This window comes from Bombyx mandarina, chromosome 15 (genome assembly GCF_030267445.1).
Source record: "Bombyx mandarina strain Sakado chromosome 15, ASM3026744v2".
Taxonomy (NCBI): domain Eukaryota; kingdom Metazoa; phylum Arthropoda; class Insecta; order Lepidoptera; family Bombycidae; genus Bombyx; species Bombyx mandarina.
In genome coordinates, this window is record NC_143221.1 from 3,360,205 (window position 1) to 3,378,826 (window position 18,622).

The window sequence follows — 18,622 nt, forward strand, 5'->3', positions numbered from 1 at the left end:
CCGCGCGGGTAGGTACCACCACCCCTCCTATTTCTGCCGTGAAGCAGTAATGCGTTTCGGTTTGAAGGGTGGGATAGCCGTTGTAACTATACTGAGATCTTAGAACTTATATCTCAAGGTGGGTGGCGCATTTACGTTATATATATTATATTGTATATATTTGTAATAAAAAATAAAAGCGACCAAACTAACCTGCATTGCTAATAATTTTTTTTTTATTTCCTTAAAGAAGCTCCACTTTTCTTGCCTCCTGACTGAACCCTTGGGTTCGCCCATCTGTCCTAACCAAGCTGCAATCTCTCAAGACTAGCAGCGATCTTACCATCTCAAATAAAATTTATTACTTTTTATCAAAGCATAAACAAGGACGATTCCCCTAAATTTTGCAAGTTTCATCCTTACCTGGAAACTTTAATATCCACAAACATATCCTGATGGTCTTGAAAATACTAACACTATTAACGTATAGTTAGTAAGTAATTCAAAGGACATGACTAAGGTGACATTTCAGATTAAGTTGATTACACGATAATTTTTTATTTTTTTTTCCTACCTATGTTGATAGCCTTGAGAGGCTATTTCAGCTTCGCCCTAACGTTTGTAGGTGAGCTCGCGGGGCTCAACCGGAGAGTTGCTAACACTGACCCTAGCAAGAGCAGTGCTTCGCAGAATTTACCACTGGATCGAAAACGCGACCCACTGAGAAGATCCGGCGAGAAACTCATTTTCACGTTAATGAACCAGGCTTATAATACTACAAACGAATACATGTTTTTAGCTGATACGTAATTGAAAGGCGATGGCATGCAGCAGAGATGCGAACGTTGCGATGGATGTGTGGAGTAACGAGAATTGATAGAATACGGAATGAATATGTTAGAGGAAGTCTGAAAATGGCACCTGTGACAGAGAAGCTGAGGAGTGCGCGTTTGGGATGGTATGGACATGTGATGAGACGAAATGAAAATGAGGTTGGTAAGACAGTGTTAACTATGAATGTGAAAGGATATAGAGGAAGAGGTAGACCTAAGAAGAAATGGATAGATTGTGTGAAATACGATATGGGTAAGAGGGGAGTGAGCGAAGAAATGGTATATGATAGAAGAGTATGGAAGAAGAAAACATGTTGCGCCGACCCCACGTGACTGGGAGAAGGGCAAGATAATGATGATGATGAATTGATACGTAATTATGCGAATTTAAAATGCGGACACAAAATTCCATTATTCATTGCATGAACTTTAATAGTTGTTCATCGTATATTTATAAATAAAAAAAATTATAAAACACAAAAATAAGAATTCGTAATAACAAGGTGCAAATTCAATATGACACGCCATGCACAGATGCGTTTAGGCAAAGCTAATCGAACAAAATCAGCTTCTTTCATTTTGATCAAGAATGCCTGTACCGAATTTCTATTTGTAAATCATAATGACCTTACCACACACGAAGGTACGCTATCCAGCAATACTCACTGGTTTCTGTAGTCACGGCTTTTATATAGTACAATTGAGATATTGACCTCATTCTTAATTAGCTCCGGTAACCATTTAAGCGATGATAAATATCACTAGAATCACTGAGAGTAATAGTATCGTCAAAACAGTTTGTTTCGAGTTTTTTTTTTATTGCCGTTGTAGGCAGACGAGCATACGGCCCACCTGGTTGTGAGTGGTTACCGTCGCCCATGGACTTCAGCAATGCCAGGGGCAGAGCCAAGCCGCTGCCTACCGCTTAATACTCTCCACAAGCCTCGTTTGAAGAAGGACATGTCATAGCGCTCGGGAAACACCGTGGAGGGGAGCTCATTCCATAGCCGGATGGTACGTGGCAAAAAAGATCTCTGGAAACGCACTGTGGATGACCGCAGTGGCTCCAGGTAGTATGGATGAACTCTACTCCGATGGCGGGCGGTGCGATGGTAAAAACGAGATGCCGGTATCAACTCGAACAATTCCTCAGAGCACTCACAGTATTGCGACAACTCAACATTTAGGTAAACACGATGAAAGCATTTTTTCCACGTAAACTACACATTTTGAACGAGTCTTAATGCATCTGTTCCACGAATGAGATAATGATTTAACATAATTATTAATAGTTTCGAAAACGCTTGCAACAATTCTTAGCCACTCATAATGTCGCCGTATTTCTTGCACTGGCCGCGAGCCAAGGTTGTACACTTACGTGCATTTACAATAACCTGGCAAACATTCAGAGAATTCATCATTTCAACGATCGTATTTGATTAATGAGATAATTATGTGTTTATACGTTACCGTTGAAAACTGATTTTATGATATCAACCGATTGATTCACGTTCAATATTATGATGGATTGTTTAACTGAAAATTTTGGATTCGTTGGAGATGTTACATTGATTTTATGTCTATTTATACAGGGTGCTCTGAAGCCGTTCTCAAAGCTGAAACAAGGGTGGGTCCGTTCATTTGTTGAACGAAGCGTGAATTCTTTTAGTTTTCGTTAGTTCTTATTTTGTGAATCTAAAAACTTCGTAAACAACAACAGCCAGTAGTCGCGCCCCCGATACAATAAAAATGTTAAGTGTAATGCGATGTTTAGTGTTTGGGATCCCTAGCGCTGTCGGAATGAAAGTGTTTCGAGAAATACTTCTATACATTCTATGTGTTAAAATATCACAAAAAAATCACAATATAACCGTATCTTGAAAACGGGGGCAATTAAAATCGGAGAATCTCAGACTCGCAGAATCTACTGTGTTGAGAGAGCCCGTGATCACCAGCCAGCCTAAGAATATAATTCTGAATTTACACAAACGTCAAGTAACTTCAACGTTTGACTCGATTGGGTACAGGATTAGATTGAGAGAGATTATACCTGTTTCACGAAAAAACGGTTCTCACACACCCTGTAGAACTGGTATTTTAGTTGAACCAAGCTACCTATGCATAATATTCATTATCATAAATTTTCTGAACATGTTTCCTCCTAATCCCTCATTTTATATGTAGAATGCCCGGAAATTGAACAGAGATTCGCGACTCACGATTTCACGACTCAAGCCAAAGAGCTTATCTTATTATCGCTTTTTGTATTGTTTTAATTCCTATTTTTTCTGTGTACAATAATACATAATAGTGGATTGTGGGTAAGGTAAGCTTTGATCCAACATTTAAAATTGCATCCACTATAGTGAGCTAACCTTGTGAGTTTTCTTCTAACCAACAGTTCTAGCGGACTCCTATTTATGATTATTTTATGGTCATAATATTCTGTTTTTGCGTGTAAATCAAAGAATAAATATGAGGCCTTATTAACGGAGTTTGCGAGTGCTTGTTGCCGGTCTAGCCTCCCACCACTGCGTAAGCCCCTCTGGCTTATAGTGCGATAGAGAAGGCTGACGTTCTGGTGAAACTCCTCGCCTCGAACTCGACTATGGATGATGGGAGTCCCCCCCCACCTTGTCGATAATCTCATTCTTAAGGATCGTTTGGCACCTCTGCGTCTACGGAGCTTAGTTCAGTTCTCTCTGTATATTGTAAAGTATGTTTTATGGAGAGTGTTTAGAGGCTTTTTTTGAGATTATTCCGTCATCTCGTTTTTTGCATCACACCGCCCGCCACCGGAGTAGAGTTCGTCCATTCTACCTAGAACCACTGCGTTCAACAACAGTGCGTTTCCAGAGATCTCTTTTCCCAAGTACGACCATCCAACTTTGGAATGAGCTCCTCTCCACTGTGTTTCCCGAGCGCTTTGAGATATCCTTCTTCAAATGAGGGTTTCGTAGAGTTGGAGAGTACTTAGTGATAGGTAGCGGCTTGGCTCTCCCCCTGGCATTGCCGACATAATAATATATAAGCGACAGTAACCACTCACAATCAGGTGGGTTACTAACCGGGCTAAGCTCTGTCTACTGCGTTTTTGAACTTGTCATTGGCAGCTTACTGAAATTCGTATCCACTTAAAAATATCAGTAAACCTCGAAAACTCATTTGCTCGAACCTCTTTGTTCATATTTTAAGACGTCGCGGCAAGCGATAAGTTATTATTTTTGAATCTTGTCTGATATAATAAGGAAATATATATCTGAGTTCCTACCTGGTAACTTAACATTATGAAACACTAATCTTATATCGGATCTTTGCTCACAGTTTAAATGACCCTCTTCACCGAGAACCTCAAATTCGTTCTCGGCACGAAGCTTACGAAGACTCGCAGATGTTCTATGAAAAGTAAATCTATCGGAAAGTAATCGTCGCTGAAGTTTCACGTTTGTTTGAAGTTTTCTCAGTAATGTTTGTTCTTGTTTTGATCATCGAACTTTGAGATTGAGGTGAAGAGTATATATTGTTTTGTTTGTTCTAAAGCGACGCCAATTACGTTAGGAGAATGGTTTCTTAACAAAAAAAATGTTAGTTAATTTTTGGCAAGGGTAGTTATCATTCGGAATCCTTCGCTGATTCATCCTATGCAAAATAAGCCTAGTTTATGATCCAAATTGCAAGTTCTATAAGTAAAAAGAATATTATTTATTTATCTCATAATAGCCGAGGATGGGGAGAGCCATAAACCGGGCTCAGTGGTGTGGATTGGGAGAGTCCAGTAGTGGACGACTGTGGGCTGTTGATGATGATGATGATCTCATAATTTGCCAAAAGCATGGACGTTCTAAATGTTTGGTATTCATATCGGGACATCTTTGTCACATGTGGTCGCGATCCTCGGCAGTGAGGGAACGATGAAGAAGAAGAAAGCTAAGATAATCAAGACGGACAGTCGTACTTTGTAAGTTTCCGTTGCATTGTACCGAAAAAATTTATAGAGGTATTTTGAAAACCCAATTTAAGGTTATATGAAGGTCACACAAAAGATATTGCTGCATTTATAGTATTAAGATAATGGTTAGATGCTATGCACTACAATATATTCAAAAGCAAAATAATCATGTATTTCAAGTTTTCAGCAAAACTTTCATAAGTTCAATCAAGTAAAGTGCTTTATTGGAATATTAAGCTTTTAACATGATTGTGTAGATGCGCGCGCGGGCTTACGGCCTACTCGATGCAAAGTCGTCGTGGCCTAAGGGATAAGACGTCCGGTGCATTCGTATCTAGCGATGCACAGGTGTTCGAATCCCACAGGCGGGTACCAATTTTTCTAATGAAATACGTACTCAACAAATGTTCACGATTGACTTCCACGGTGAAGGAATAACATCGTGTAATACAAATCAAACTCGCAAAATTATAATTTGCGTAATTACTGGTGGTAGGACCTCATGTGAGTCCACACGGGTAGGTACCACCACCCCGCCTATTTCTACCGTGAAGCGGTAATGCGTTTCGGCTTGAAGGGTGGGGCAGCCGTTGTAACTATACTGAGACCTTACAACTTATATCTCAAGGTGGGTGACGCATTTACGTTGTAGATGTCTGTGGGCTCCAGTAACCTTTTAACACCACGCATCAAAGCAATAAAAAAATATTGGTTACCGAATCTTACGCACAATATGAACCCGAAGTCTCAATGGCGTTGTATAATGGCTGCCACACTTATTAAGTCGAAACAAAAGGGTGTTCTTGGCAAACATAGGAAGATGGCGATATCCACGGGTCCGGTCTGGCAATATCACCAGTAAATAGACAGCAAGTTAGCATTGAAGCAAAAAAGGAAAATATTTAAGCGGAACGATAAATTTCAGAATTAAATTAAGAAAAGCGTTGAGTAACAGAACTTCCGGTTTAATTAGGTTGTAAGTTTCTGCATAATTTTATTATATTTAAACTTTCCCCTGGCGAATTAATTAAATACGCTACGCCAAGTTTCAACAAGTCTTCTAATTATCCGATTAAACTCGTATCTCTCCGACGAAATAAAATTACAATACCATTATTTTTACCGTATCATTGACTTTGTATAAATGTCGAAGCTTTAATAGGATTATTGTACAGGGCGTTTGGTAAATATTTGCGAAAATGAAAAACATGTAATGCTACTTATTACAATAAAACAACATTCAACACCGCACTGACACAAAAACACTGTTACGCTAATTTAATTTAGTGTATATTTTAAATCGAAATGATGTCATATGTAATGAAATTACCCTCTGTGGAACTTTGATAATGTTACACCGGTCAGAGTAGCGCCATCTATCGCCGAATAGTTGAATGAATATCTAGTAGCATCTAGAACGCTCGAGAAGTACAACGCCATCTATTGTCAGATAGCGGAAATACAATACTCGACTTGTGTGGAATATTCTCGACGATTCTAGGGATTTTGTTTCGACTATTATTTTTTTTATTTTTTTTATGATTGAAGGATTACTGGTGGCCCGGAGGCCTTTCCAGTTTCACCAGGACAGGTGGGCGAGCAAAGGCTCAGCCAGCAGGGGTGGGATTTGCTAACAGCTGCCCGAGCGCCTCCGAAGGAGACCTAACAACTCAAGAGTAGCTGCTTCGCGAATGAATCTACTACCGGATCGGAATCGCGACCCGCTGAGAAGATCCTGCGAGAAACTCAGCGAGCTGATTCATGGGTTAGGTTGCACGGCGAACTCTTTGTCGAGTTCGACGAGTACGGTTACCGAGGTCCCTAAGCCTGCTCCTAGAGCTGAAGGCGTCTAGTGCAAAGGTTATTGGATCTGATGGATCCGTAAGGACGTGTCTAGGGCGTCGACGGTGACTGGCTCCTGCATGATCAGGATTCGGGGAGTAGTCAGCGGCGGCTACGATAAGGCGATTATTATGACGCATAGCCTTATCGAAGTACCGTTCCGACGCTGACTTCATGTATTTCTGTATAGATTCGAGGCCCAGGTCGTCGTGTAGGTCAACGTTCCTCACGAACCACGGAGCTCCGACGGCTAACCTGCAAAAGCCGGATTGTAGAGATTGAAGGGTGTCTATGTGTGTGCGGGCCGCGTGAGCGAACACCACACTCGCGTAAGTCATGACGGGCCTTATGCAAGTTTTGTAAAGTGTCACCTTGTTCCGAAGGGACATTTTACTCCGCTTACAGATCATGGGGTAGAGTCTACCGAGAATAAACGCGGCACGGTCACGGACTGATTTTATATGCGGGCGGAATGTCATCGATGCATCCAGGGTAACGTCCAGGTACTTGACCTTCCTGGCCCAGGGTACGGATTGACTAAAGAGAGTAATCGGGGGTGTGAGATTCCTCCTCCTAATACGGGAGGAAATCCGTGTGGAGCTTCCCCTCTGAAATAGCACCGTAGTACTTTTCGCTGGGTTGATGTCTATGCGCCATTTTCGGAACCACTGTCCTAGGGCTAGGGCGAATAAAGCTAAATGGGTCGGCGGCGACCGGGGAATATCGTTAACGAATAAGCTAAATAGGAGGGGTGAAAGGACAGAGCCTTGCGGGACTCCAGCTGTGAGAGGTCGTGGGGAGGAGCGGGTTCCCTCGACTCGATATCGAAAAGAGCGGTTCGACAAGAAGTCCCGTATGATGAGCACGAGACTATCCGGCACACCCATGTTGAATAGTTTGAAAATCAAACCGTTGTGCCAGACTTTGTCGAACGCTTTTGCGACGTCGAAGAAGAGAGCTCCCGTGTATAACGGTTTTGGTCGATTAAGCCCCACAAGAATGTGCTCCGTGAGGCGGTGCACCTGTTGAACGCATGAGTGATTTGTACGGAATCCGAATTCTTCATCAATGAGAATGCCCTTGGATGAGACGAAGTCTCTGAGGCGTTTGTAGAGCAGACGCTCATACAGTTTGCCTAGAGACATGAGGAGGCTAATCGGGCGGTAGCTCGTCGGATGATTTTTTGGTTTACCGGGCTTATGTATGCCGATGTTTCGACTATAAAAGCGTTGCAGAGATGGCACGCAGTCAATTAGTAAACGGAACTACTCGAAGCGAAGCGGAAGAAGCGAATTGAGAATTTTATAGTGTTCGTGAAGTGTTCTAGGTGCTACTAGAGTGTTAACTTGTAATTCGGTAGATTTTTTCTTTATCCCGAACCCCAGCGCGTAATAATAACTATGCGCGGCAATATGAAATTAATTTAGAGCATTCAGTAAATCGATTTTCAACATCAAAGTTGAACATCAGCAATCGAGTATTCACGCAATGCGATCTGAAGCACTGAGTAAGCACTAGTGTAAGTACGTACAGATCGTATGTCGAACGGATCCGTAGTAGGTTCTCGAACAAAATCGTATTATCGGCCATCTAAAATGGATACCAAACGTAAATAGAGCTGTTATTGTGTCCCTTTTTCTTGCCAGAGCTATTTCTCTTTGAGTTTTGAACAAACGTTGCCGGAGTAAATCGATTTTAAGCAACAAGCACGTGCTCTGAAAGCCTTATATATTGAAGACAATTTTCAAAACAGAAAACAGAAAAATCGTCCTTTGTAAAGCATGTTTTGATGCATCTGAAAATGTATCCTGTTATGCAAGTTCTTTGTATACATCTGCCTCATAAAACCTAAATTGTATTAGTAGACTGATGTGATGATATTTAAGATGTTTTATTTGTTATTACTAGTTATGAGCGAAACTCTGAAAGCCCATCTGGTGTTGTGGTGGTACCATAGCCCACAACGAGCCGCCCCCCACCATGATACTTAAGTTCGAAGTCTCAGTAGTCTTGTGGCAGACTGACAGGGCACACCACCGCAACTAAAAACAAGATCAACCCAAAAACATTTATTTTTTTAAAAAATGGAAACTAAAACTAACTTTCAAATTCACAGTCGTAGTTTTTCCGTGCTTTGTCATATTTTCGAGCAGATATTTTAATTAAATGAAATACTGATGAATGTAAATGTGATTTTTGTTATATTACTGAAGCGCTTACAAGGGAAAACAGTTTAAAGTTATCAAATATGTATCTGATGATAGTCTGATAATTAATAATTAGTTGTAATTACTAATATTGGTTGATAATTAATGTATTAATTGGTTGATTTGATAATTATGTGTGCAGACATATTACGACATGAGAAATAAACCTTCGACATTTTCTTTTTCAATTACGGTTTTGAATTTGCTCTGATAAATCGAAGTGATCTAATCATCGCTTTATTGCTAACGGTAATCTGTCTCCGAAAACGATCATCGACAATGTAAGTTAAGTCAGAATTTCCACCAGATATGATGTCTCTAAAAGGAGTTTCCCATTGTCTTCCCAGAGCTAAGACACGTCCTTTTTGAAGCGAGTCTTCAAAAATCGTGAACAGCAACTTGACTGTGTCTGTGGCATCACTGGCTTAATGTCTATGACTTCTACGGTGAAGGAACCACATCAAGTAATAAAAATCAAACCCGCAAAATTATAATTTGCGCAATTACTGGTGGTAGGACGTCTTGTAAGTCCGCACGGGTAGGTTCCATCACCCTGCCTATTTCTGCCGAAAAGCAGTAATGCGTTTCGGTTTGAAGGTTGGGGTAGCCGTTGTAACTATACTGAGACCTTAGAACTCATATCTCAAGGTAGATGGCGGCATTTACATTAATATAGACATAGATGTCTATGGGTTCCGGTAACCACTTAACAACAGGTGGGCCATGATGTCGTCCACCCACCTAAGCAATAAATAAATTAAAAAATAATGGAGACCGGTTCCAAGCAAGTGGTCTTCAAGGAAATTATCTCTGTGTTGCACTACGAAATGGTGTTCAATAGCTTAGGCTGAGTTTATTAGGTAGGACGATTATCAGTCGCTACTAAATCAAGCAGCATAACAAATTATTACAGGAAAAAAAAGAAACAAAGTATTTTTTTTAATCGTTCTTCTATATGTCGATGCTTATACCGCACTAGTAAATTGCGTTCAAAGTTTATTATTGTTTTCCAAATGGACATTCCGTGGTGCCTTCAAATGTTGACTTCCGCTGAGTGTCGGTTCGGAAACATTTTCGTGAGAATCACGTTTCCGCTCGAAAGCCCCTGGGAAAACCGTAGGAATTGAATTTCATATTATTCTTTAGACGGTAACCCTTAATTGAAATAAATAACCAGAATTTCTTCCAAGATATTACCTACGATGCCCTCGTCGATGTGGTTTCGCCATCTTGTTTCTCCTAGTGATCTCTGTTAGCAAAAACTGAAGAAAATATTTCAAATCTTGTATTCTATATTATACCTGTTAGGCTCATAAGGTTGTGTTTTGAGTGGCTTGATATTTGAAATAATAAATAATGGTTTAAAAAAAACCTAATATAACAAAATACGCTTTTATACAAAATCCAACAAAAAAATAGAAAATAAATTTGAATATAATTGAATTAAAAATAGTGTAAGAAAAAATAAATTTTATTGTAAAAAAAGCGTGTAATAATTGAATGGGGAGATAACACCATCCTGTATAATTCTGTAGAAAAACAGTAATAAATATCAAAATCGAAGGCTTAGACAGATCCATTGTGAGATAGAATTTCGATAATAATTATTTTAATAATGACAAGACAGATTGATACATTGACAGGTCCTTCCTTTGTGAATCATCGACACCACAAAAATACTTCATCTTCCTTATCTCTCTGATTGTGTTTAATTTCGCTTCATCGTCGATTTGAAAGTGGTTATTTTAGTAACATTGAGGCCATGAATCACTTGCAAGGACGTTAGGCAAGACGCGTAATGAAAATTTAACGCTACAAGCTACACGAGGTTGGCGAGTTATTCGCACTGGAGCTTATTGACGCGCGTTTATTTTGTTTTCTAAATTGATTTGTTGCTGTAACGCTATGTGCCTTCCGATATCGGATTCCGATTTTAATGGCGACGGTAATATTAGAGAAGCTGAATGAATTTCGTTATTGTATCCGGAACGATTTGAATTGCATTTTTTTTTGGTTTTTAATATTGTTTGACTTATTGTAAAAATAACGTTTCATTTTAGAGTTGGTCGGTATGTTGTTAAATTTACGTTTTACGGTCGACTAACTCACGGCCCACCTGGTGTTAAGTGGTTACCGGAGCCCATAGACATCTACAATGTAAATACCACCACCCACCTTGAGATATGAGTTCTAAGGTCTCAGTATAGTATAACCGTATAGTACCCCACCCTTCAAACCGAAACGCATTACTGCTTCACGGCAGAAATAGGCAGGGTGGTGGTACCTTCCCGTGTCGACTCACAATACGTCCTGCCATCAGTAAAAACCCCTGTAATCTCACAATACCTCCTAAAGTCAATAATTGAAACAAAAATTATTCATCAGGTTGTTAGTTATTTTATTTGTGAACATGTAGGTATAACATAATTTTCTTCAGTTTTCTTGGTCTTGGACATAATTAAAACTACATTTACCTACGATTTTAAGGACTTTTGTGTGAGTTAGCACAGTATTTAAATTTCACCTTAGTCGTCCGTGACCACTATAGCTGTAGAATACCTATTCATAGTTTAGAGTATTAAACCCAAAACAGTAAGCTGCAAGTAGCTGAAGGCCTAGTACAACCAACCATTTCAGTAATAAAAAGCAGCGTTTTGAGTGCCCAGTGTGCACGGTAGCTTAGATGTGAAATATTTAATAAACTGGGTCGCGGCAGGTGTTTCGCCAAACGCCGAGCCGGGTCGCAACTTTTAACCTGAAAAAAGCCGACCTTTGTACCACTAGCCTTTACGTGTCTAGCGGCCCAACAATTTATTGTATCACCTTTTCAAACGCTTTTTTTTGTTACTTTCATGTTTTTTTAAGGCGAGCTACAAAAGGCCGTTTTTCTTGCATTTCATCATACCTTTTATGTAGATGCTGGGTCATGACAAACATTACAAAAGCAGAGTATGTTGAATCGAAGATACAGTCAAATTAAGAACCTTTTTCGCGCTTAATATGGATAACAATCTACTGATATTTAAACATTACTACAGTATCGCATATTCATGAATAGTTTTATTGAGATCCATCTACATTTTACTTAGTAAATTTGCTGAAGTACTACGATGTAAAGCATAAAAAGATATGTATTCAGTGAGTAATAAAATTTTCTTACGACCCGCTGTCAGCCAAAAGACCATAGTTTTATTAAGGCAAAACCCACCTTGAGGCCTAGTGTTAAAGTCTCAAATTCCATATTACCTGAAATATCCACCCTTCACGCCGCAACAAATAAATGCTTTGCCCCAGAATAAGGCATAACGGTAATGCCTATAACATTGTGAGATTAAAATAGATCCCAGGAAGAGTTGCGAATTTACTAATTTTGCCTGTCTCAATTTAATTACACATTTTCCGGCCATTCGAACATGTTCCTTGTGTCTTAGATTAAATCTTGCACAGATAAAATTCGAATTTTTTTTTTTTTGTTGCTCAACCCGTTCTGTTATTAAAGTTTTCAAATTGAAACACCACGCTGCAACAGCTTGGTCGTTTAATATTTTACTAGCGACTGAAAGATCATTGAAATGAAAAATCCGGAGAATGTTTTCATCCCAAAACTTTTCAACGATATTACTTGACAAACAGGATTGAAGATGATGAAAACATGTTTGCTTTTGTTATTTTATTTAATTTGTTTTATTGTCAATCTATTTATTAGTTTCTAAATTCGAATGCCTATGTAATTCGAAATACAATTCAAAATTTAAAAAGAAATTTATTTCGGAAACAACAAAAACAATTTCCAAATTTGAAACTGCTTTTTCGAAAACAATGATACAATGTATTATTATCTTGTTCGCAGGTTACGGAACGTTTTGGACATGACGTCTGACAACGCATTGAATTCGCAACGGTAAGACATAATAACAAGGTCTATTTCAGTAAAGCAGTGTACCTAAAATTTTGGTTCGTTGGACAACAATGGTGTGTTTGGAAGCATTCAACGCGAAGCGATCCTGAAATCAATATTGCTCGGGATTCCGATACGTGCTGGTATTGGTGTTTATTTAGAGCTGGCATCCCTAAGAACGATTGTAAATGTTGTGCTTTTATTCATTCGTGTTCTGTTTTTAATCATATCGATATGTTTTCATGTAGCAGAATTATTTATTTGTTTGTTGAAATTAGTTTAATGGCATAGCATGGTAATTTTTCGTTAACAAGTTATTCATTTTTTTTTTTATTAGGCAGAATGGTGTATGGTGACCATGTGCTATGGTTTACAGAAAAAAAAAACTAAAATGTTGATACTCTTTATCTATTATAGTATTTCCTTCGGTTATAACGAGTCCTAACACAATTAACATATTGAACGCCATGATAGACACCATTTGTCAACGGCATATTTTTCCTTTGGAAAGCACCGCAAGTAAAATATCAAGAGTCATCTAAAAATCGCTGAGGTGTTATTTCGCAAATATTGTCTAAAAATAGCTCAAATATAATGAGCAACTGATGGAAACAATGAGCACTCATAATTTACCGAGAGATTTCACCGTCACGATTCTCCTTTTTATTAATTTATTGGAATGGACCCTAAAACCGAGTTAATGGCGACCACTAGGTCGATTCTAGGTCCACTGTGACCCACTGGGCTAAAGTCTAGAATTAAAATTACTTTTAGTCTTACGTTTTTTTAAATATAATATTATTTCCCAAACACTTTACAGTTTTTGTGGTTATTAACGATCTATATTAAGATTAAATTCATCCGTAAATGTACTTTTGATTAAATTGTTACGCGCTGGGGCTCGGGATAAATAAAAATTCTACCGAATTACAAGTTAACACTGTATTAGCACTTCACAAACACTTTAAAATTCTCAATTCACTTCTTCCGCTTCGCTTCAGGTGATCCGTTCGCTGTTTCGCTTCGAGTAGTTCCGATTACTAACTGACTCCTGCCATTTCAGAGTAGAGTATTAATAAGAGTCTTAATAAACAATACCAAACGAAACTCTCTTTTTACTGAATTACAGACTTCACTCCATGATACTGAAAGACACGGAAGAAAAATACTTAACAAAAAAAATAAAGGTCATCTAGGACCGTATCCTCCTTAAATATCTAAATTACCATTCCAAATTCACGGTTTTTGTATTCGTGGCATATTTACGGGACATATACCGTGCGAATAAGGAGCTTTTACTGTACCTAGATATATACGAGCCAGCCAAGCATGGTTGATACCTCTCATATAAGAAAAACAGTACTACTACGAACGGTCATCTATGCCAATTAACTATATATCTATATATCATATTAATAGCTGGCTGAAATAATTTAGCATTCGTCATTCAAGACAAACTCAAAGTCGAAAGTAACATAATTCTGATGACAGCAAAAAAAAAACTCTAGAAAGTTCCGCGGCAAAATTCCTATGTACCTACCATATTCTCAGTAGGCAGTGGCTTTACTGTGCCTTTAGCATTGTTGCTGTCCATGAGCAACGGTGACTACTTACCATTAGTTGGACCGTATACTCGTCTGCCAGACTCAAAAGGCTGGTATATGTGAAGTTATTGACCATTGCTCGGGAACAGGATATCATGATCTTAAAATTCCAAGGATATTTTAGCAAACACACACCGACTTAGAGCTTGGGCCATTAAATCATTGGGTCGTACCCTTATATAGGGTCGGTTCCGTAGAAGGGCTAGACATATCCAAGTGATACAAACTTCAGTTTGGGGCCAAATTTACGAAGGCAATTAGCCAGATTGATGGTTCGCGGTTTGATTTTCTTAGTCATTTATCAGAGGGCCCGCAAATTAGGACGGGGTCAAATAAAATTGCAGGTAAAACGATAGCCTCCCATAAGGTAGACTGATGACCTGTTGAAGGTCACGGAAATCCGCTGGGCGGGGGTAGCGGTACGTAGACCTGTCATTACGGAAAGCCTTAGGGGAGGGCATTATTAGCAGTGGACGTCATAGACTAATAGCACTAGTAGTGGTATTAATAAAAAATCTTTTTTTATTTTATTAGTTATTGTACAGATGGGTGGACGAGCTCACAGCCCACCTAGTGCTAAGTGGCTACCGGTGTATGTCACTGTCGTCACCCACCTTGAGATATTGAAATATCAACTGTAATATGGGTCAATCTTCGAACCGGAATGCCTTACTGCTTCACGTAGGAAACAGGAAATATTATATCTGTAACTATATCTACAATATAAATGCCGCCACCCACCTTGAGATATGAGTGCTAAGGTCTCCATATAGTTACAACAGTTGCCCCGCCCTTCAAACCCAAACGCATTACTGCTTCACGGCAGAAATAGGCAGGGTGGTGGGTAGGTACCGTACGGATTCGTAAGAGGCCCTACCACCATAAGTTTAACATTGTAAATCCACTCGAGCATATCTTTTATTTTAGAACTGTTCTAGTGTATAGAGTTACATTGTCTCCATAGTATTGTTTGAATGTATGCTGCTTACTCATTTACTATAACAAGTAAAGCTTTTTAGTGGCGAACTTAAGACTAAGCAGGGCAATTTTAAGCTCGTTTCACATGTTCTGTTGTATAAAAGATATTATACAGTAGGAAAAGTTTATTTGTCTTTCAATGGTGAAGTACATACATCTGTTCTACGGCGAAATTCATTTATTTATTTATTCAATTCAATACAAAGCCAGGCTTGCAGTTTGCATCAAAACGCCTAATTCGGTAACACAAAAATGAATTACTAAAATTATTAAGTATTATTATTATGCTAAAAGTAACATTATTTTAGACAAAAGTATCGGCAAATACGTCAGCATCCTGGATTTCTGACAGAAATTCGTTTATCACCGCAATTCCCCACGCCGTTTTAAAAGTTAGAAATGTACGTAGTATAAAATTTTATAACCGCTTTTTAAGCTATAAGTGTATGTGTTATCATTTCTTTGTTGTAAGCACTGCTTTAAAATTTATTTTGAAAGGACACATTTAACTTTTTAAGGATTTTAATGAATGTTCCAATTTGTCAGCGCATGCTTATTCCAACTATGTAAACGAAAGGGCTGATTGAGATAAAATATTACTCACAAAACGGATTCCGGAATTCCAGATTCTATGGACTAGTATTAAATTCGTTTCCAGGTTTATCAATATTTTTTTAAAACTAAATTAGAAAATAAGTTGACAGAGAGAGAGAGAGAGAGATGTCTAGATAAAATTCCAAATGTGTCTAGTTGATATTGAAGTATACTAATTCTAATTTTTTTAAATTCCTATAAACGATCACACCGGGTTGTCAATCTAACTTTTATTATTCACAGGGTGTTCAAGAAATCGTCACCCAACAATAAATTGACCTTGTACCTGGCCTCGAGGGACTTGGTGGTTGAAAACGGCAGCATCGATAGGATCCAAGGGGTGCTCCACGTGGAGGCGGATTGCTTGGAGAACAACAAGAAACTGTATGGACAAGTCACTTTGACATTCAGGTATTTTGATTTTTATCTGGAAAGTTCTGGAATTCATCGCCCTTCGGACGTAAAGTCGAGCGAGCCTTTAGACGTGAATTCGGTTTTGGTGCATTTGACGCACCAACTCTTTGGGTCCACAATAGACACTACCACCAGTCATTACGCAAATAATCATTAGCCGATTTATTTTTCATTATACGATGTTATTATGTTTTAAAACCTAGTCCAGCCATAAGTTCTGTTACAAATTAAAATGCATTTAAAAAAAAAATTAAGTATTGTAATATTATTAAAATTTATACCTACATATTTATTAAGATCTCAGCCAAAAAATTAAAAAAATATTCCATTCGAAATGGCCACCTTTGGCTTTTATACAGGCCTTTAATCTGTTTGGCCACGAATCTCTGGATTCACGCACTGTTTCCATGGGAAATTTTGGCACTGCTTGCTTCAAAGATTTTTCAAAAGACTCAATATCGCCGTGTCGTTTAGTTGATTAGACACGCCCCTCCAAACCTTCATTGGCGCAGGATCCCTGATTTTTTCTGATCTTCGACAGACGAAGTGTTGTTGTATCTGTTAATCGAACATACGGTTGATACCAAGCTTTTGAAGTATCTGGAATATGACCGACGGCTCCATACCCATTTTGTGAAAGGCGATCACTGGAATCCTATTTTCTTTAACACCCCATTCCGTATTGTAATTTGATAATGAACACGAAAAAATATATGAAATGGCGCTAAATCGAACGAAGTTTTTAAAATAACATACGTATTCCAAATTTAAAATAATTAAAAAGTTGAAAAAAAGAAAAGTTTTTATGTAACAGTATTTATGGCCAGAATAGTTTTATTGCGTTCCTTCATCGTGAATGTCTTTTTTGTCGTACAATTCGTAATCCAGCAGTCTCGCAATACTCAGTAAAAATAACACTGACCACTTTATCCATGAAAAGATTGCAAAAAATGAAATTGTTTCCTCAAGATAAATACAAAAACTCATCATACAACAACGCCAAAAAAAAAAAGAATGCCTTTATGAAAAATTATCTCTCGAATATCCGAAATACGCGTCTTGATTTATACCTTCACTGTTTTCCGAATCTAGGGGGGTACATTTCTCATTATTCTATAACGAATCCGGGATTTGCGCGATTCAATTTGCATAAATTGTCTTTTAAGATACAGATCCTGAACGTCTCAAGTATAATGCGTTATGAATTTTAGATTTTAATTAAACGTAATTAATCGTCAATCTCTGATCCAGAATGACATTCGGTGTGAGATTCGGCACAAAGCGCTGTTTAATTTCGCGCGACCCTAAAATATTTCACGTTCTTGGATTGCGGAGTTATTTCTTATTTATAAAATCACATTGAAACACTTTTGCTGTACGTTTTCTCTAGACTTTTACATGATTGAATTCCGTTCCGAATTGTGCATTTTCGATGTTAGTTCAACTGTTTTATCCATTTTCAGTAAAATATCGATGGTTTTATTCTCCAATGAGATCATGAGTACTATTTGCAGTAATTCATCAATCAGCACACATTTTTACATAAGGATGACTGCGACTCATCGTTAAACATGAGTTTGAATTCTCGTGAGCTTGTCTATCCATCTAAGCAATAAAAAAATTACTTGTATAATACTCATGAGTAATTTTGGGATTCTGTATCATACAACCTAATGCGCTGTTTTTCTTAATACTGCATCGTCACCTACGTAAAAAAGATTTTACTTTTGTGATAGCGAAAGTCAAAGCAAAGAGATTGAGCGTTTCTTAAAAGCGAGTTTAACTTCGTTGCCAAGGTCACCGTGACCTCTTAATTAATTCGACCTCGCTCTTTATTAGTTTTGCGGCAGCGAAACATTTCTTGAACCTTAATGGAACTGTTTACGTAAAATTTGTAATAAAATTCCTATGCGTTTATTTTTTTCAATGCCTTACTTCTTCACGAATTGTGCACAGCGGCTTGGCAATGCCTATATTATTGTTGTGGTCCATGAGCAATGTTGACAGATAGCCATCACAGAATACCAAATATTTGACAGATGCCTGAATCTTGTTTATGACATTTTCAAGATAAGGTTGCATATATACAAGTTCCGAACAACAACATACGGACCGTCGGTATACCGAGCAATGTCACCAGCTCGGTGGAAGATCTTCCCTTCGTCGTTAAGCATTCCACATTGCTGACCCCGACGTGATAATTTCAGCCTTCACACTTCATCATCAGCGCATCAAGAACTTCGGCTCCACGATTCACACATTTTTTTTTTATTGCTTAGATGGGCGGACGAGCTCACAGCCCATCTGGTGTTAAGTGGTTACTG

General features: G+C 38.4%; 1 protein-coding gene across 2 annotated transcripts in view; it reads left to right on the forward strand.

The window, feature by feature from the left end:
- LOC114242640 (phosrestin-2) overlaps positions 1 to 18,622 on the forward strand; it is an 85,179-nt gene that overhangs the window by 33,955 nt on the left and 32,602 nt on the right. For both annotated transcript variants that reach the window (XM_028173886.2, XM_028173887.2), the window contains exons 2-3: positions 12,661 to 12,711; positions 16,128 to 16,295. In XM_028173886.2, coding sequence (XP_028029687.2) covers positions 12,680 to 12,711; positions 16,128 to 16,295 — 200 coding nt within the window. In that variant the 5' untranslated portion in view covers positions 12,661 to 12,679. The remainder of the gene's footprint in view (positions 1 to 12,660; positions 12,712 to 16,127; positions 16,296 to 18,622) is intronic.